Source organism: Siphateles boraxobius, unplaced genomic scaffold (assembly GCF_051911475.1).
Source record: "Siphateles boraxobius isolate OS27281-9 unplaced genomic scaffold, OSU_SipBor_1 10, whole genome shotgun sequence".
Classification (NCBI taxonomy): domain Eukaryota; kingdom Metazoa; phylum Chordata; class Actinopteri; order Cypriniformes; family Leuciscidae; genus Siphateles; species Siphateles boraxobius.
In genome coordinates, this window is record NW_027508700.1 from 1,003,944 (window position 1) to 1,024,861 (window position 20,918).

Consider the following 20,918-nt stretch of genomic DNA (forward strand, 5'->3'; position numbering starts at 1 on the left):
TCAAAAATCCAATAAATCCAATGTAATCCAATATAAGCTCACAGCGTGTCTTCCAAAACTCGACGAAAAGCAAGTGAAGTTTGGTGCTTTGTTTTTGAGGTAATGAGCGCGTTCGCATTCCTTCACATGGAGATTTGCATATCAATCTCTTTTGCGCATGTGGGCGTGGTCAAATTAAAACTAATGAGCAAGCGTTTGAGAAACTGGACATCTTGTTGGTTTTATACAAATTACTTAGAGAAAATTTGTTTTCGTTTTGAATCAGATCATTTAAAAGTACACACTTAAATGATTATAAAGATATATAGCTCATGCTTGGGTGAATAGTATTCGCTGAGTTTTGTTTCAGTTTATAGAAGTGCTCAAGAAAAAAAGTTCACCGAGACGGAGAGGCAGAAAGCACACCCTGTTTATTTTCTTTATTTTACAAAAGCACAATGTTTTGTTTTGATTGTAAGTGGACACATACAAAAGTAGACATATCACAGACAATTTTTTCATATTTATTTTTTCTGTATGGCCATAAATGACGGAGTAATTTAAGTCTATTGTGCTACTATGTGAAGAAAATCCAGCAAAACGCGCCGGCGCGTTTGTCGACCTCAGAGGGTTAATATAGGCTATAACAAAGTGACTGGTGTGTGGGACCTCGTTGAAAATGACCATTTTTTGGTCAGCCAGAGGATTATGAATAAAATTAACTAATGTAATATGATCGTTTGGCGCTCTAGCGATTAATAAACATCCGTTTATTAACAGAATAATGCGTCTTGCAGAAGAACATTGTAGCCGGAGCTACTTCTCTCAGTTTATGTCTATGACGAGTCACGCAGGCACTGGGCTACACCGCAGCGGTACAACCTGAACCAGTGTAAAATAGTCCCACTTATTATAGGTGTACCATAGTGACTCAGGATAAGACAAAAACACGGTTTGGAAAATGGATTCATGATGTACTCGCTCATTATATAAATTTAGTACATTTTGAACACAAAAAAAGTTACGGACTGCTGTTCATCACTTTTCAAAATATGACGTGATTCATTTTCATGTTTGTCATGCCAAAGAGGATGCCTACAGAAGTGGGGATAAAATCTTGTATAACCAGGCCAGAAACAGACTGACAAAGGAGATCAGAGTTGCTAAAAGAAACTACTCTGAAAAACTGAAAAAACAGTTTTCATCCAACGACCCATCATCAGTCTGGAATGGCCTGAGGAACATCACCAACTACAAGTCACCATCCCCTCGATCTGTGGACAATCAACACCTGGCTGATGATTTAAACTCATTTTATTACAGGTTTGAAAAGCCCTCATTAACACCACACACCCGGTCTGATCTGCACTTCACACATTCACCATCACCTCCTGCACTCCCATTATTACTCCCCCCTCCTGCCATCCAACCTGAGCTTAAGGTCTGTGTGGAGGACGTGAGCCGAGTCTTCAAAAAACAGAAGACTAGGAAAGCCTCAGGCCCAGACGGCATCTCATCTGCTTGTTTAAAAGCCTGCGCTGACCAACTGGCCCCGGTCTTCACACAGATCTTCAACAGATCATTGGAGCAGTGTGAAGTTCCCTGCTGCTTCAAGCGCTCCACTATCATTCCGGTACCCAAAAAACCCAAAATCACTGGACTTAAGGCGAGACACTACAGGTGAATAGGGTATTTTTTTTAACTAGCAGATAACACCATAAAACTTTGCCAGTTGATTACTTACATTAAGATGAGAAAAAAATGTATTACAAGTTTTCTGTAATTTAATTTTTAAATATGCAAATGAGGCATTGTCTAATTAAATATGCGCTATTTTGCATATATTTTAAAAAACAAAATCTGAGTATTGGACAAAGCCAGGTTCAAAATTATTTTTTCATTGTGTTCACATATTAGATGGGGAAAAAATTACAGAGGGATTTATTGATATCTACTTTTGTTATCCTGTAAATCAGAATATACTGTCAATAGCCTTAAAAAAATGATTTTGGCCATGTTTTTTGGAATAAAATGTTATATAAATCAGGCTAGGAATACTATATTTACAAATCCCTCTATAAATGTCTTCATAATATAACTAGGTACGAGACTGGAAAGCTTGGTGTATATAGGTGCTACTGAACTGGAGATTTCTGAGAGAACAGTCATTTTGAGAAAACGGGCTTTAAAGATTTAGCATCAGCCAATGAGATTGCACATTTAGAGTAACCCCCCCCCCCCCCCTTTTACTTTCACGATTGGTTGGTGATAAAAAGGAAATGACCATATTTGGATCCGACAGCATTGTTCAGGAGAGAGAGAGCTTTCTAACGGTGTGTGTGATGACAGGGTGCAGATCGCGATCGGATGGGATGATTTATAACAACAACTTTTGATGAATTTATGAGAAATCTACAGACGCAAACAGACAAAGTGTAGTAAAATAAAGACCTAAATGTCTATTTCAGACTTTTTTTCACCACAAGTCTGAAAGAAGACATGTTATTGAAGACAAATATCCCAAAATCTCAAAATTGACCAGTGAAAAAAAAAAATGATGTTTTTGCCTGCCGTGTCTCGCCTTAATGACTACAGACCTGTCGCTCTCACGTCTGTGGTCATGAAGTCGTTTGAAAGACTGGTGTTGGCCCACCTGAAGGACATCACTGGACCCCTGCTGGATCCCTTTCAGTTTGCTTACAGAGCAAACAGGTCTGTGGATGATGCAGTCAACATGGGACTGCATTATATCCTGCAACATCTCGACAGACCAGGGACTTATGCAAGGATCTTATTTGTGGACTTCAGTTCGGCCTTCAATACCATCATGCCTGATCTTCTCACAGCCAAACTGACCCAGCTCTCCATACCATCCTCGATCTGTCAGTGGATCACCAGCTTCCTGACTGACCGGCAGCAGCGGGTGAGACTGGGGAAACTCACATCCAGGACTCTCACCACCAGCACTGGTGCCCCCCAAGGGTGCGTTCTCTCCCCACTGCTCTTCTCAATGTACACTAATGACTGCACTTCTAAAGACCCCACTGTCAAGCTCCTGAAATTTGCAGACGACACCACTGTCATCGGTCTCATCCAAAACGGTGACAAGTCTGCTTACAGACTGGAGGTTGAACAGCTGGCTGTCTGGTGCAGTTATAACAACCTTGAGCTGAACACGCTCAAAACAGTGGAGATGATCGTGGACTTCAGGAGGAACAGCCCAGCACTCCCCCCACTCACCATCATGAACAGCACTGTGGAAGCAGTGGAGTCATTCAGGTTCCTGGGCACTATCATTTCTCAGGACCTGAAGTGGGATAATCACATTGACTCCACTGTGAAAAAGGCCCAGCAGAGACTGTACTTCCTTCGTCAGCTGAGGAAGTTCAACCTGCCACAGGAGCTGCTGATTCAGTTCTACTCAGCCGTTATTGAGTCTGTATTATGCACTTCCATCACTGTCTGGTTTGGTTCAGCTACCAAATCAGACATCAGGAGACTACAACGGACAGTCCGGACTGCGGAGAGGATTATTGGTGCCCCCCTGCCAAACCTCCAGGACCTGTACTCTTCCAGAGTGAGGAAGAGAGCAGGTAAAATCATCACAGACTCCACTCACCCTGGACACCACCTGTTTGAACTGTTACCATCAAGACGGAGACTCAGATCACTGGCCACAAGAACATCTCGGCACAGGAACAGTTTCTTCCCACAGGCCATTTCCCTTCTGAACAGTTAAAATTTCTCCCAAGGCATAGGCCTGTAAGTGCAATACTCCCACTGTTTAGTGCAATATCTTAAAAATTCAGGTGATATTTATGATTTCCATTACACGAGAGTAGATGTTAAAACTTCATGCTGATTTGTACTCGGCTTTCGCCAAGATAAGCAACACTAAGACGTAGCTTTACAGTAAACTATGCTTCACCCATTTACGCTTCTTTCCATATGGTGGTGTGACTCCCCTTCTGTCCGGCTTTAACGCCTGCAGTGTACTTGGCGCGTCAGCACACACGACGGCTGCAACTACAGTGTGGTCTCCCTAGTGGACCAGCGCGACAACCGTCTGGATTGAGCCAAGTAGGGGACATCTCTAGGGTCTTCAAGTGGGCACCTTCCGTCCTCAGTGTTTCGTCGACTAGCCCACGACACCTCAAGAGGGCTCGACAGTGACTCTGGCATCCCAGAGTCACCCCCTTCCATCCCCCACTCAACTCAGCCCAGCTTACTGACCTCTACTTCCCTCTTGCTGCTGAGACCTAACCACAATCTTGCAATCTCTACGCAACCCAACCATACGCGCCAACCCGTTTGACTAAGGCTGTCGAGCCCCACTGGTGCGTTAATATGCAGTTTCAGTGGCAACAGTTCCGTATGGCATACCACCTACCGCAAAACACAATATCTGCCCAACCACCCGTCATTCACGCAATATACACAGGAATGTAATGAATGTAAATACTATACAACCTATACAAATAAACCAACAGACTCTTCAAGTTTTCAAGAATTCTACGAAACCGTAGCATGGCGGCCTGTACACAGCCAGCTAGAATCTTTCCGTCTCAACCACAGCCAGTTGCTGCTCCTTTCTGCTGCTTCAGATAAGTTCTTTACTGTGCGATTTATATTTATATTTATTCATACTATTCAAAATACTGTAAATATGTTCATAATCTGTATCTGTAAATGTTTATTCTGACAAAACCCAACTGTGACCGTATATTTTTATAGTATTTTCATATTTTTTTTATAATTTTATTTGTAGAATTTGTATTACTATGTTTCTTGTATCTGTATTTGTATATGTGCACTGGAAGCTTCAGTACCAAGGAAAATTCCTTATGTGTGCAAGCACACTTGGCAATAAAGCTCTTTCTGATTCTGATTCATACTTTTCAGTTGGCCAACATTTCTAAAAATCCTTTTTTTGTAATGGTCTTAAGTAATATTCAAATTTTCAGAGATACTGAATTTGGGAGTTTCATTAGTTGTCAGTTTTAATCATCACAATTAAATGAAATAAACATTTGAAATATATAAGTCTGTGTGTAATGAATGAACATAATATCCAAGTTTAACTTTTTGAATGGAATTCAACTAATTCAACTTTTTGATGATATTCTAATTATATGACCAGCACATGTACATTCCAGGAGACCTGAACTGTGCAGCCGACGTGCTTGCACGGATTCTGCCTCTCTCCGACGAATGGCGACTCCATCCCCAGTCGGTTCAGCTGATTTGGGAACAGTTCGGAGTTGCTCAGGTAGATCTGTTTGCCTCCCACGACTCTTCCCATTGCAGCCGTTTTATTCCCTGACCGAGGGCATGCTCGGCACGGATGCACTGGTGCACAGGTGGCCATGGGGCCTCCGCAAGTATGCGTTTCCCCCAGTGAGCCTTCTCACACAGACCCTGTGCAAGATAAGGGAGGACGAGGAACAGGTCATTTTGGTTGTGCCTCATTGGCCCACCCGGACCTGGTTCTCCGAACTTGTACTCCTCACGACAGCACCTCCCTGGCCAATTCATCTGAGGAAGGACCTACTTTCTCAGGGACGGGGCGCTCTAACGCACTCTCGTCTCGATCTTTGGAACCTCCACGTGTGGCTCCTGGACGAGGTAGGTTTGAGTACCCTACCACCAGCGGTGGTGGCTACCATCACTTCCACTACAGCATCGTCCACGACACATGCCCATGCGTTAAAGTGGAACCTCTTCGTCAACTGGTGCTCTTCTCACCGAGAAGACCCCAGGATATGGCCGATCAGTGTCGTGCTATCCTTCCTGCAAGATGGGTTGGAGAGAAGGCTGTCTCCCTCCACCCTGAAAGTATATGTTGCCGCTATCGCCGCACATCATGATGCAGTTGAGGGTAAGTCCATTGGGAAGCACGACCTGATCATCAGGTTCCTGAGAGGAGCGAGGAAACTGAATCCTCCTTGCCCCCTCCTCTCGTACCCTCTTGGGACCTCTCAGTGGTTTCAACTGCCCTGCAGAGTGCTCCCTTCGAGCCTTTGCAATCAGTAGAGCTTAAGTTCCTGTCAATGAAGACAGCGCTTCTGATTGCATTGGTCTCCATCAAGAGGGTAGGGGACCTGTAGGCATTTTTCGTTGACGAAGCCTGCCTGAAATTCGGACCGGCTAACTCTCACGTGATCCTGAGACCCCGGCCTGGATATGTGCCCAAGGTTCCTACCACCCCCTTTCAAGATCAGGTGGTGAACCTGCAAGAGCTGCCCTCGGAGGAGGCAGACCCAGCCTTGGCACTGCTCTGTCCAGGATGCGCTTTCCGTGCCTACGTAGACAGAACGCAGTGTTTCAGGACCTCAGATCAGCTCTTTGTCTGTCATGGTGGGAAGCTGAAGGGAAAGGCTCTCTCCAAGCAAAGGTTGTCTCACTGGATAGTGGACGCCATTGCTTTGGCATACCAGCAGCAAGGTCGACCGTGCCCCCTTGGTGTGAAGGCCCACTCCACTCAGAGTCTGGCGTCCTCTTGGGCTCTAGCGCATAGCGCCTCACTAAAAGGCATCTGCAGAGCTGCAGGCTGGGCGACACCTAACACATTCACGAGATTCTATAATCTCCGAGTGGAGCCAGTGTACTCTCGTGTACTCGCTTCAACTAGCTGGTAACTAGGATCCGCTCAGGTGTCTTCACTTGCTCGCCATTCCACTCCACGGACTGGATATGTGCGATATTCTCCTCAGGTGAGTTTCCCCGAGAAGCCTTGACTTCCTCCAGCACTGTTGACGTCAACACCAAGGTTATGCCTCCAGCAGCTTTCGCAGTTGGCTAGGTGCCTCCATGTGCATGGTTCCCCCGCTGGGCGACCCCCACATGTGTATTTCCACTGTAAGCCTCCTTGAGCATGTGTCTTTCCCTCTGTAAGCCACCAATGTTCTTCCGTATGCAACCCGCCTGCGGGTCATATGTGTATTCTTAAGATCTCCCTTCAAGCGGGCATGGTTTGCATACTTCCACTGAGATATGCTCCACAGTGTACCTTGGTATTCCTGTGTTAAGTTGGAGTCCTTAGTCCGTACCAGTCTCACGACAGGGAGCTCACACTTACGCAGGGCACTGGAAGACAGCCGAGAGGTATACCGTCTTAACACTTTATGGCTGCTCTGTTAAGTCTTCATCGTCAGTTAGGAACCTGGGTGTGCTCTTTGATACCAATCTTTCATTTGAAAGTCACGTGTCTAGTGTCTGTAAAACTGCATTTTTACATCTTAAAAATATATCTAAATTACGTCATATGCTCTCATTGACAAATGCGGAACAACTAGTTCATGCGTTCATGACATCAAGGCTAGATTATTGTAATGCTCTACTGGGTGGTTGCCCTGCACGCTTAATAAACAAACTACAGCTAGTTCAAAACGCAGCCGCTAGAGTTCTTACCAGAACCAGGAAGTACGACCATATTAGCCCGGTTCTGTCAACACTGCATTGGCTCCCTATTAAACATCGTATAAATTTTAAAATATTGCTGATTACTTACAAAGCACTAAATTGTTTAGCTCCCCAGTACTTGAGCGAGCTCTTAACGCATTATAGTCCTTCACGTCTATTGCGATCTCAAAACTCCGGCCAGTTGATAATACCTAGAATATCTAAATCGACTGCTGGCGGTAGATCCTTTTCCTATTTAGCACCAAAACTTTGGAACAATCTTCCTAACATTGTCCGGGAAGCAGACACAGTCTGTCAGTTCAAAGCTAGACTAAAAACACATCTCTTTGACCTAGCATTCACATAACACTCTATAGACTTCTATAATTCAATATTAGGCTGCTTAGATTAGGTCAGCCGGAACTGGGAACACTTCCCTCAAATCCTGATGTACTCGTTACATCATAGGAAGAATGACATCTACGCTAATTTTAGTGTCTTTGTTTATCCCGAGGTTTTCCCGCAGCCTGCTGGATCCAGGCCGTTTCCAGATCTGACGAAGGACTTTCGCCTGGACCTGATGACAATGCAGTGCTGAAGTGCCAACTAGCCTCACCCTATGGAGGATCCCTGTTCCACTCTACGGATAAAGCGTTGTGGAATTTTTCGGTTCGCGTACCTACCCAAAGTGATAAGATAAAATAAAAATTCTGCATCAAAATTTATAGACAAGTAGTTTGTTTAGGCATGGTTTGTAAGGAATTACAAACCTGCGCACATATATTTAAACGCACATAACTATAGAATCAATTCTTAATGCGCATGTGAACGCCATCAGCGTCTATCACAGGTTCACGTTTAAAGTCTGTTTAGAGAGAACGGTGTCGTCTTAGCGGCCCCTAATTTAATAACAAATGATCATTTAGACGGAAGTGAATCAATCAAAACTAACTTTAGCTGGAAAAAACATTTTTCAAGAGCCACTATAAAACCAAACCAATCTCTGTTACCTTAAATTATATCTTTATCTCTGTAAAGCTGCTTTGAAACAATCTACATTGTTAAAAGCGCTATATAAATGAGGATGACTTGACTTGAGAGGTGGCATGATTAGACTGGTACCCCCATTTCGTCGTAACTCGACGTAATTCGGAGTGAGTACGAAAGGGAACATCTTGGTTACGTATGTAACCCTCGTTCCCTTAGTAGGGAACGGAGACTTACGTCTTCCTGCCACTTCCGCTGTTTTGCTGGAACGCCGAGTTCAGTCTTGGCTCCTCAGCAGGAAACATATCTGCATGTTGCCAGCGTCCTTCCTTATATACCCACGAGGTGGGGTGGAGCTACGCAATGCAAATTCCGCAGACCCATGGCATTTCTTTGCCATTGGCTTGTTTTTTCAATAATCGAAAGTGATAGGCTTCTAAGTGAAACCCCCATTTCGTCGTCACTCAACTTTGCTGAACTGCAAGTTTAAAACTGAGTTTAACTTGCATTGCAATGAACTCTGATCTGCAAATTAACCACAATGAACTACATCTGCACTGCAGTCAATCGACAGCAGACTACAAATATGCTAAATCTCTAAGTAAATATTTCTCTCATATAGGAATAATCTTTAAGGGGTCACGACATGAGACATCTAGTTTTCCTAATTCTTTTTACATATAAGAGGTCTTTGTACCATTGAAACATCCTGCAAGTTTCACAGCGTAAAATGTCATCAGAACAAAAACAAAATGTATTCAACCAAAATCCAAAATTGGCTTGTTAGAATATTGTGGGGTTTGTGACATCACATAGGCAAATATATTTGCATATGACCGCCTCTAGAGCAAGACATCAACAAAAAGTTTTACATCATTGCACTATAGGCCCCGCCCACTGGATTGAAATCAATTTCAATAGTACATTGATTAATTTTGGGTACATTTGTCATTTAATGAGATCTACTAAAATAGGCCATATTGTTAATGTATAGATCCGCAACATTTACTTGAGTATTGTTATGGTCCAGTGGCAGAACTGTTGCCAAGCGTGTCAGAGATTCTGGGTTCTAATCCGCACTCATATCATTTTTTTTTTTTTTTACATCAAAACCGAATATGTTCATCAGTGGTTGTATATCAAGCAGGGACACGTTTGTGTGCATTTTGTTTTGTGATTTCACCGGAACGAATAGAGTCTCTGCAACGGCGATAGATTGAAGCACGCGAGTAAAGACTGTGCCACAAGAGATAGAGAACACTGTATCCGCACCACTGATAGCAGCGCAACCAGCACTCAGCGGGATTTCAGAAACAACACATTTCAGCGCTAGAATGACTCTTATTTAACAAACAAACGCAATTAATGCACTACTAGTTAACCAGAGATGTTTTATTTATTTGTATTAGATACATCCGTGCCGCGAGATGTTTCAGAAAGTGGTGGGAACAATATCGAGCCTGGCAAGAAGTGGTGGGGACATATTTACTTAAATATTTACATATTTACGCAAATTACACCTATGCCTATGGTGCCGATGGAGTTCGTTGCTGAAAGCCCGGACTGAAACCAAATGATTATTTTTATTTTATATTAAATGTAACCCCATTTTCCTTGAATCCTCCTGGCGACCCAGGGTTTTGAAACCGTGCTCTAGAGAACTGAGTTTGGCACCTCTAGTATAAGTGAACCTCAAGGCATATATTACGATAATGTAAAAATCCCTGTCATGACCCTGTAAAGATGTAAGATGCATTATTAAAGGATTCTTCAGCTATTAATGATTAAACACTCACAGAGCTTTTCTGCAGTTGACCACAGCTGGTATCAGTCTTCTTCTACCCTCAGCTGATGTGTTGTATTTCATGGTGTTCAGCTCATCCAGCGCCTCCTCTGAGATCTGAAGCATGTAGGAGATTGTTGAGCACTGAGGCGGAGAGAGTTTCTCCTCTGAGTGTTTGTCTGATTTCACAAACTCCTGAATCTCTCTGGACAGAGTCTGATCTTTCACTTCCAGCAGACAGAGGAACAGATTGATGGATTGATCTGCTGAGAGATGATGTGATTGTTTGATCTTGTCTTTAATGTCCTGTGTGGTTCTCCTGATGTCCTCTGAGCTGTTCTCTGTGTGTGTCAGTAGATCCTGTAAGAGTCTCTGCTTGGACTCCAGTGAGACGCCCATCAGGAACCGCAGGAACAGATCCAGCCGTCCATTCTCACTCTCTACGGCTTTATATACTGCTGATATTAGTAGATCAAACAGAGAGTCTTCATCAGATCTGAATTCACCCAGAAGCTGCAGCGGTTTCTTGTTCTTCATTAAATAGCAGTAAAACACATAGAAAGCAGCGAGAAACTCCTGAACGCTCAGATGAATGAAGCTGTAGACTTTCCTCTGATGAATCACAGATTCCTCCTTAAAGATCTCAGTGCAAATACCAGAATGCACTGAGGCGTCATTGACGTCTATGCCGCTCTCAATCAGGTCCTCCTCATAGAACATCACATTGCCCTTCATCAGCTGATGGAAAGCCACTTCAGCAAGTTTCACAATCACTTCTCTGTTGGAGCGCAGGAGTTTCTCTGGATCTCTCTCTTCATACTTCTGATTCCTCATGTGGATCTGAATCAGCAGGAAGTGGATGTACATTTCAGTCAGAGTTTGAGGGATTTCTGCACTCAGATCTTCTTCCAGGAGCTTCTGGAGCACAGTGGATGAGATCCAGCAGAAGACGGGTATGTGGCACATGATGTGGAGGCTTCTTGCTCTTCTGATGTGAGAGATGATTCTGCTGGCTTGATGCTCGTCACTGATTCTCTTCCTGAAATATTCCTCCTTCTGAGGCTCATTGAATCCCTGAATCTCTGTCAGACGGTTGATGTATTCGGAGGGGATCTGATTGGCTGCTGCTGGTCTGGAGGTGATCCAGATGAGAGCCGAGGGAAGCAGATCTCCTTTCATGAGCTTTGACATCAACACACCCACTGATGAAGTCTCAGTCACATCAGAAACTTCCTGAGCATCTGGAAACATCAGTGTGATTCTGCTTTCATCCAGACCATCAAAGATGAACACAACTTTACACTCCTCATAAATCTTTGAGTCCAGATCTTGAAGTTCAGGATGAAAGTCCAGCAGAAGTCTGTGAAGACTGTACTGATGATCTAGGATCAAGTTCAGCTCTCGAAATGGAAGCACAAACATGAAATCTACATCCTGATTGTCTTTCCCCTCGGCCCAGTCCAGAATGAACTTCTGCACAGAGACGGTTTTCCCGATTCCAGCGATGCCTTTAGTAAGAACAGTCTTGATCTGCTCTCTCTCCTCGCGTCCTGGTTCAGGAGAGGCTTTAAAGATGTCATTGCAGGAGATTGGAGTGTCTTGTGAGTGTTGTGTTCTGGCTGTTTTCTCCATTTGTAAAACCTCATGTTGTTTATTCACTCCTTCACTCTCTCCCTCTATGATGTAGAGCTGTGTGTAGATCCTGTTCAGGAGGGTTTCAGTCTCTTGGAGTTTCAGTCCCTCAAATAATCTCTCATACTTGTTCTTCATGCTGGTTTTGTGTCTGTGTTTGACTCTCTGTAGTTCATCATTCACTGGTTGAGGAGAATCCTGATCTCCAGTCTGATCATCTCTATACACACTGCTGACACAACAAAATAGAACAGATTAAAAAAATATGAAAAATAAAGGTTTTAATGTATGAAATAAAATCTAAATCAACAGAAATGTCAATATTGTATTTTCTGTACAATAAATCTTTTTCATTTCAGTTTCAGTTGAACACTTTTGCAATGCACATATGTCCAAAGCAGATTCACAAAAAGAAGGAAAGTACAAGAAAAAGGAGAACAATGTCTTTCAATCCTCCAGTGCGCAGCTAAAAATGACAGACGAACAAACTCACTCACATTTTGAATGAACAGCCGCCATAAGCAAAGCAAGCATTTCAAAATAAGAGCCCTGGTGTTTTTCAGGCTTGTTTATAATCAAAATCCCATATTATGGATACAGTTTTTTTCCTGGTAAATATTGGAATTTTGGTTACATGTTCTGATAAATATAGGCCTATACATAATTACATAATTATTAAATACAGTTTGAATTAGAAATATTTGAAAACTTTGTCTAATCTTTCTATTCTAAATTAAATAATTTTGCATCAAAATGTCTCCGTGTATCCCTTTATTAAAGAAAAAAGTTGTCGTGTGACGAATCTGCATTTTGGCTGATAATGGTCTATGGGATAAACTGCTTAACTGTAGTGTTGTGTGAATGGATATTCATTGTTTTTTACAACGTACAATAACTGCAGAGAAACCTGGATCTAAGCAAAATAAAGTCGGACGGGGTCCGCCACAACAGGCTTGTATTAATAGTGGACAAAAGCAGATGACAAATACGTTATAACCATTATTAAACTAAACCTGTTCTATCTCCAGAGTTTCTTTTCTCATATCATCGTTCCATGAGATGAGATTAGGCTTGTTTGAGATGAGCAAAATCTGCGCAGAACCGATCACCGGTGATCAGCGTGCAATGCATGCCGGTTAGAAATGTGTCCGAGTGCGGTCCACCTTGCTCTGATGTCATGCTGACGTGTGACAAAAAGCTCTCGCGAGCGCAAGGCGCACATGTCGGATTCTGCAGTCGCGCGCAGCTGCTCTCCACCGACTGCGCTGATCAAAAGCATGATGGGAAACGACTTTCTGACGACACAGCTTAATGTTGATTGGTTTAAACAACCGTGATGTATTGTTCTCTTTTAAAATGTTTGATTTTAAAACTCGGATATCATGTTTTATGTGTATATGTTATGTGTGAATATTCCCAAACTCTCGGACAGTGCGATCTCTATGGGTTATGCAATGTCATTTTATTATAAAAACAAAAAAACACATAGCCTATGTCTGTATTAAAGAAAAAATGATTGATAAACACTTATTTGGAATGGAATTAAAAAATAAGTACTTTGGGTGTCTTGTTCATTATATATATTTTCATATAAAAGCAACAGAACTTAAATTACATCCAGTTTATTAGCAACACTGTGCACGAGCGTGAATCCCGTGAATCCCACGATATCCATCATTGATCTCGCAGGTGTCAGATCCACTGCGAGAAGCGAGAACTGTCCGGCTTGCCTGCACTTTTTTCTCTCCTCCACTCGACTACATTTCAGGCGAGGAAAGGCGCATCTCAAACAAGCCTATTATCCTGACACTGAAGCGCGAGCTCGTGAAGCTCCGCCCCCTGTGCCGACAGCAGCAGCTCATTTGCATTTAAAGGGATACTTATACTTATTAGCGGTGTGTACCGCTAGATACTAATTATAGTTATAGATATTAGTGCATTTTTGAGGAGATGAAACTAAGTTGATGGGACAGAGGAGAAAGTAAAGTCAACCTAATAAAGGACAAAAAACAATCACAGACGCAAAGGCTCAGGTAATTCATACAAGCTTATAGGCAAGGCAAGGCAAGTTTATTTATATAGCACATTTCATACACAATGGTAATTCAAAGTGCTTTACATAGAAGAAATTAAAATAATCAAAAGAAATCAGGATAATTAAAACAGTTTAGAATAAAAGATAAAATACAGAAATCAGAATAATTAAAACATAAAATAAAATACAGTGCAAACAGTCGGACGAACAGTGGCACAGTGCTCATTCAGTAAATGCACAGCTAAACAGAAGTGTTTTGAGTCTGGATTTGAATGTGACTACTGTATGAGCACATCTGATCTCTTCTGGAAGCTGGTTCCAGCTGCGGCTGGCATAGTAGCTAAAAGCAGACTCGCCATGCTTAGAGTGAACCCTTGGTATTTCTAGCCGATGTGATCCTAATGATCTGAGTGATCTGTTGGGTTTATATTCACTGAGCATATCTGCAATGTATTGAGGTCCTAGGCCATTGAATGATTTATATACCAGTAATAATACTTTAAAATCAATCCTAAATGTAACTGGCAGCCAGTGTAAAGACCTGAGGACTGGTGTGATGTGTTCATATTTTCTGGTTCTGCTCAGAATCCTAGCAGCAGCGTTCTGTATGAGCTGCAACTGTCTTATGGTCTTTTTGGGAAGGCCAGTGAGAAGTCCATTACAATAATCCACCCTACTGGTGATGAAAGCATGCACAAGTTTTTCTAAGTCTTGACTGGAAACAAAGCATCTAATTCTTGCAATATTTTTCAGGTGATAGTATGCTGATTTAGTTATTGCTTTGACATGACTACTGAAACTAAGGTCTGACTCTAGAGACACACCCAGATTCCTGACTTGATGTTTAGTTGTTTGACCCCTAGACTGAAGGTATGCGTTCACCTTGAGAACTTCATCTTTGTTTCCAAACGCAATGACTTCAGTTTTGTCTTTGTTTAACTGAAGAAAGTTTTGGCACATCTAATTGTTTACTTCATCAATGCATTGGCAAAGGGAGTCAATGGGGCTGTAATCGTTAGGCGATAGGGCTAAGTAGAGCTGTGTGTCGTCTGCATAGCTATGGTAAGCGATTTGGTTATTTCTCATTATTTGGCTCATTGGGAGCATGTACAGGTTGAATAGGAGTGGCGCAAGAATTGAGCCTTGAGGGACTCCGCATGTCATGGATGTCCACTCAGACTTATGGTCTCCTATACTCACATAATAACCTCTGCCTCCTAAGTATGACCTGAACCATTTTAGGACTATCCCAGAAAGCCCGACCCAGTTTTCCAGCCTGTCAAGAAGTATTTTGTGATCGACAGTGTCAAATGCAGCGCTGAGGTCGAGTAGTACCAGCACTGATAATTTGCCTGTATCAGTATTTAAGCGAATTTCATTTATTATCTTTATGAGCGCGGTCTCTGTACTGTGATGCGGTCGGAAACCAGATTGAAAATGGTCAAAGTATCCATTCGAGCTTAAGAATTTGTTCAGCTGATTGAAGACAACTTTTTCAATGATCTTGCCTATGAAAGGAAGATTTGAGATCGGTCTATAGTTGTTTAATATGGTCTTATCCAGATTGCTCTTTTTCAGGAGGGGCTTGACAACAGCAGTTTTCAGGGAGGTCGGAAAACTCCCAGAGAGAAGTGAGGCATTTACCACTTCTAGGAGATCTGCTTCTAAGCTGTGTAACACATTTTTGAAAAAAGATGTGGGAAGTGCATCAAGGGCGCAGGTTGATGTTTTTAGTTGCTGTACGGTTTCTTCCAAAATTTTGCCATCAATTTCTTCGAAATCAGACATAGTGGCTACTTTCTCGTGCTGTTGTTTGATCTGCCTGACCCCAGCGCAACTCAAGGATGAGCTGATCACTTTTCTGATATTATTGATTTTCTCAGAGAAGAAAGAAGCAAACTCACTGCACTTTCTCACTGAGAGCATTTCACTGGGAATCTGGCTTGGGGGGTTTGTCAGTCTCTCTACAGTAGCAAAAAGAGTGCGCGTGTTGTTCATATTGCTGTTTATAATATTCGAGAAAAAAGTCTGTCTAGCTTTGCTTAGTTCCTTATTGAAAGCATGGATGCTGTCTTTGTAGATGTTATAATGGACTACAAGTTTTGTCTTCCGCCACATGCACTCTGCTTTTCTGCATTTTCTTTTCATATTTTGCACTGCTGTTGAGTTTCTCCAAGGTACTTTTTGTCTGCCACTCTTCTTCCTGACTTTCACAGGAGCAATATCATCAATTACACTCTTAACTTTTGAGTTAAAAGAATCAAGGAGAAAATCAACAGAGTCAGCAGATATGCTTGGTGTTAAAGATATAGCCTTCATAAATAGTACACTAGTGTTCTCATTGAAGCATCTCTTCTTGACAGACACAGATCTAGCTTCAATGGCAGGAGAGATCAATATATCAAAGAAAATACAAAAATGATCAGACAGTGCTACATCCTTAATAACAATTGATGAAATGTTTAGACCCTTACTGATAAGTAAATCTAGAGTGTGTCCACGATTATGTGTGGGTCCATGTACATGCTGAGTCAGATCAAAAGTTTTTAAAACAGTTTTGATTTCTTTTGCCATATTGTTTTCTGCATTATCTATGTGAATGTTAAAATCTCCAGCAATGGCAAAGCATTCAAACTCTGAGGAAATTGTTGATAACAGTTCTGTTAAGTTCTCAGCAAAAGCTGGAGAGTATTTTGGAGGCCTGTAAACAATGATAAGTAAAATGCGTGGAGCACCTTTTAACACAATACCCAGATATTCAAAAGATGGGTAATTCCCAAATGATATTTGCTTACATTGATAGACATCTTTATAAAGAGCAGCTAAACCTCCGCCTCTTCTGACAGCTCTGCAGACACTCATAAAAGTAAAGTTAGGAGGGGCTGTTTCATTGAGGACTGTTGCACTGCAACTTTCTTCTAGCCAAGTTTCATTTAGCAACATAAAATCCAGGTTGTATGTGGTTATTAAGTCGTTGACTAAAAGTGATTTATTTTTAAGTGAGCGGATGTTTAAAAGTGCTAACTTAACAGTCTTACTTTTAGTCCCCACAGCAATCTTGGTATGTCGTGTAATAGGCACCAGATTAGATGGGTTTGCTGTACGGCTTTTGAAGGCCTTAGACTTTCTATCATGTAATCGAACAGCAATAGAAAAGGATACAGGCACACTGGGTTCCCGCTTGTTCTGTAAACATTTGAGAAAGTTATTGTTATCATAGCGGGGACCCGACACATATCACTGAGAGCTGGTATCAGTTGTTTTTGGTTCACCTCGAGCCGCTGGAGGAGGGTGTGGGCCCTGGCGCTGTGGCAGAGGCCGAAGAGCTCTCACAGGGGGAGGGGGAGGGCGAGCTGGGCCCGTAGGCTTTGGTGGTTGTAGGGCCTGGCGTTTTTTGGTTGGTATCTGGGGGCTCGCAGCAAAAGAGTGGGATAGTCTAGTTCCAGCATGCACCAGTTGTTCCATTTTCTCTGAGAAGCACAGAAGTGGAGATGCTGGAGAGAGTGATAACGTTTCCCTTGAGAGGGATTTTTGCTCTGGTGTTATTGGAGGCTGTAATATGCTGTCCTGGTTTCACTGGCTGTTTTCCAGAAAGTCGTCCTTGGGTGCTGTATCTTGTAGCAGTGCTGGTATGTCACAGTCTGTCTGTGGTGAGCTCTGTGGGCAGGGCTCAGCTGAGATTGTGTCCGTGAGCAGAGGTTGTTGTGGCTGAGTGGTGTTATCACTGTCCTTGTGTGATGTGTCAACCGCATGTCCATTCAGGTGCTGAAGTGAAGTCCTGTGGTCATTCATATTGTATCCAGGTGTGTGTGTGCCATTCAGGTTGAGTGGATTGGTACACACTGCAGAAGGATGACGGAGGGAGAAGTAGATATTGTCCTTTAGCACTCTTGAACCAAGTTTGTTTGGGTGGTGGCCATTCTGTTGAAACAGTTGCCTCTGACTCCAGAAAAGATTGAAGTTGTCAATAAAGTTCACTCCTTTTATATTGCAGGTTTTTTGCAGCCATGTATTAAGCCCAAGCAACCTTGAAAACCTGTTTGTTCCTCTTGCTGGGAGTGGTCCACTGATGAATGTTTGAACTTTCAGTCTTTTAAGTGTTTCAAAGAGCTCATTGAAATCCTTTTTAAGAAGTTCCGACTGCTCTTTATGAATATCATTCTTCCCCACATGAATGATGAGTCGATTTGCAGTCTTATGTTTCATCAGAATGTTCTCAAGTTCCCTGTTTACATCAGATGTTGTTGCTTGTGGAAGGCAGCACGTTGTTGTATCCCTGCTATTAATGTTTCTGATTACGGAGTCGCCCACTATCAGAGTCCTGGGCTCGGCTGCACTGTGAGCTGAGTGCCGCTGTCTGCTCGACCTTGAGCCCCAGTTAGCATCAGTGTTAGCTACTGGCTGATTCAGTCTGTGTGCGATCACATTCATCAAATTTGGGGATTCCTCATTCATTAATACTTCAAATCTGTTCTCAAGATGTATAGGCGGTGGTAGGAGACCAGTGTTTGCAGTCCTTGTCAGAGCCGTATCTGGAGTTATAAGCAGAAAAATTGCCACGGGCCATTGAATTATTAGACAAATAATGCACATCTGAAGTGTAACGGCCACTGCTCTCTGTACAATATCATCTACTGGCTGAGCAGAATCCTGGTCTCCGTTCTGATCATCTCTGAATGGTAACAAATTACAAACATAAAACATGTTTTTGAATAAAACATGCAAGGAACAGCAACACATTTATGACATTTGTCAGTTTAACAGATTCTCCTTGTATACAACATTTGTACATTAAAGTACAACATTTTCTGGAATATACTTTGTTATGTTGAAGTTGTGGTCTCTTAGTTTCCTGTTTTAGTTGGAGTTTAAAATATATATCCAATAAATAATACAGTTACAACTTTTGTTTTTAATAATGGATTAATTAGTAAATGTTGAAATTAACATGAGCTAAGATTAATAAATGCTTTAAAAGTATTGTTCATTGTCCGTTTATGTTAACTAATGAATGAACTAATGAATTCTTGTTGTAAAGTGTGACTGAATAATAATAAAGAATCTGAACGATTGAACAATGAACAATTATCAACAATATGACAATAACAACAATATGAACAATTGTCAGTTTAACAGATTCTCCTTGTATACAACATTTGTACATGTACTGAATAACAATAAAGAATCTGAACGATTTCAATCAATATCTAGGGCATGTTTAAGGTCAGATTAAAATGTATAAATGTTTAAGTTTGAAAATAAATATTGTATTAAATCTTTAAGCATTTAAGTATTTGGTGCTGTGATGAACACTTATGAATACAGAACTGTGAAAGGCAGCCAGCTTTGTTTACAGGGTTACCAGGGTGACGGCTGATTTCTGCTGTTGCATCAGCGCCATCTACAGTCAGGAAGTGAAAGTGCATTTCCTTTAAATGTGGTTCTATTTAATTAATTACCATTTGTGCATTTCATTCATTGCGCCTTGACACCAGTTCTATAGGCAGTTATATAGGCCTACTCCGTTAATAAAAATATCAGTCCACATGCGTTTTATATTTAATATGAGGGAAATAGACATGCATGCATGCGTGACACAAAAAATCTTTAAACTTTAGGTAGCAAAATATTTTTTGGAAAATTCTACTAGACTAACGTCACTCATAAATCATGAAATTCCACACATCCACCATCTCTTGAGTTTTATTAAAAATCTTTAACTTTTAGGTAGCAAAATATTTTATAGTAATTCTGTCAATTACACTAAGGTTAGATTTCATTGAAGGTAAATTGGAGCGGCCACACTGAGCTGTGCGTAACGCCCACAGACGTGAAGTGAACTAGACAAAGGCTGTCCGGTACTGTCTGAAATGGTTAACTCTGTGGCGATGCATGTGCAAAACAGATTTAACTAATCATAAAGTCAATCAGGATAGATTACACAGATGGGTGGGAACAATTCCGTTGCGCACAACGGCGTGCGCGCACAAATAGGCCTATCTAAACACGAGCATGTTTAAAACAAAAAAGAATACAACAATCAAAAACTATAATATTGTTTTATAGTAATTTACTCATTACTTTAATTTAAATATTAACATCTCCTAATGAGATGGGTGGGCACAATGCTTGGAGCACAGCAAGTCCATTCTTGGTTTAATTTTGGAGACCGCCACTCGGAGTTCATCCTCTACATTCAGTCGCGATCTGTATTTATTTTTAATGTACGTGAGTGCCGACTGCCAAGAAAGTCTTTTCGCACAAGTAGGTAGTGCCAAACGGCATCAGTACATCCATAGCGGCCTTGGATAGCTGTGGGTATTCCCTCTCGACAGAAATCCAGAACTCAGCCAGCGTCTTGGAATTAAACGCTGTTTTTAAGGTTTGGTCGCTTGACAGTTCAACCAATGCGTCCTCCAGGTCGGATGTCGGATGATTTGCCCTTGTTACAGTGAACGGTGATCTTATCCAGTCATATTGTTCTGGAGCTGTTTCCTCTGGGAAATACTTGTTGAAGTGTTCCAGTAGGGCTTGAAGGTGGACAGTGATAGACTTCATCACTATGTTAACACTCAGTTCATTTTCCTCAATGAATTCGTCCAGCTCAGAAAACATGTCAATCCTACCCATTTCAACTCGCTCAGTCCAGTGCTCAAGTTTTCTCGTGAATGCGTAGATTTTATCATTCAGTGACATGATGCTTGTGTTTTCACCTTGCAATTACATATTAAGGCCATTCAGTTTTTCAAATATGCAAGACAAATACGCTAGCCTTGTTAACCAGCCAGGATCAGTGAGGTGGTCAGCGAGCTGGGACCCATGCTCCATCAGAAATAAGCGCACTTCGTCCCGCAGCTCAAACAGGCGGCTGAGCACATTCCCTCGCGAAAGCCACCTGACTTCTGTGTGGAATTGCAAGCACTCATGCTCCGATCCCAGTTTGTGACAGAGAGTGGTAAACAGCCTGATATTGAGTGGACGCGCTTTTATGTAGTTAACAACTTTTATCGCAGTCTCAAGAACACGTTTAAGTTCTGGGTCAAGTGTTTTGCTCGCAAGAGCTTCTCTGTGAATAATACAATGCGTGAAATTTATGTGAGG

At 42.0% G+C, this 20,918-nt stretch overlaps 1 protein-coding gene across 4 annotated transcripts in view; it reads right to left on the reverse strand.

Annotated features, from left to right (window-relative positions):
• The window catches only part of LOC143746266 (uncharacterized), a 192,550-nt gene that overhangs the window by 156,982 nt on the left and 14,650 nt on the right, over positions 1-20,918 (reverse strand). For 2 of the 4 annotated variants that reach the window (XM_077238109.1, XM_077238101.1), the window contains exon 4: positions 10,164-12,011. In XM_077238109.1, coding sequence (XP_077094224.1) covers positions 10,164-12,011 — 1,848 coding nt within the window. Of the gene's footprint in view, positions 1-10,163; positions 12,015-20,918 lie in introns of all 4 variants that reach the window. The other 2 variants (XM_077238094.1, XM_077238084.1) reach the window with 1 other exon arrangement.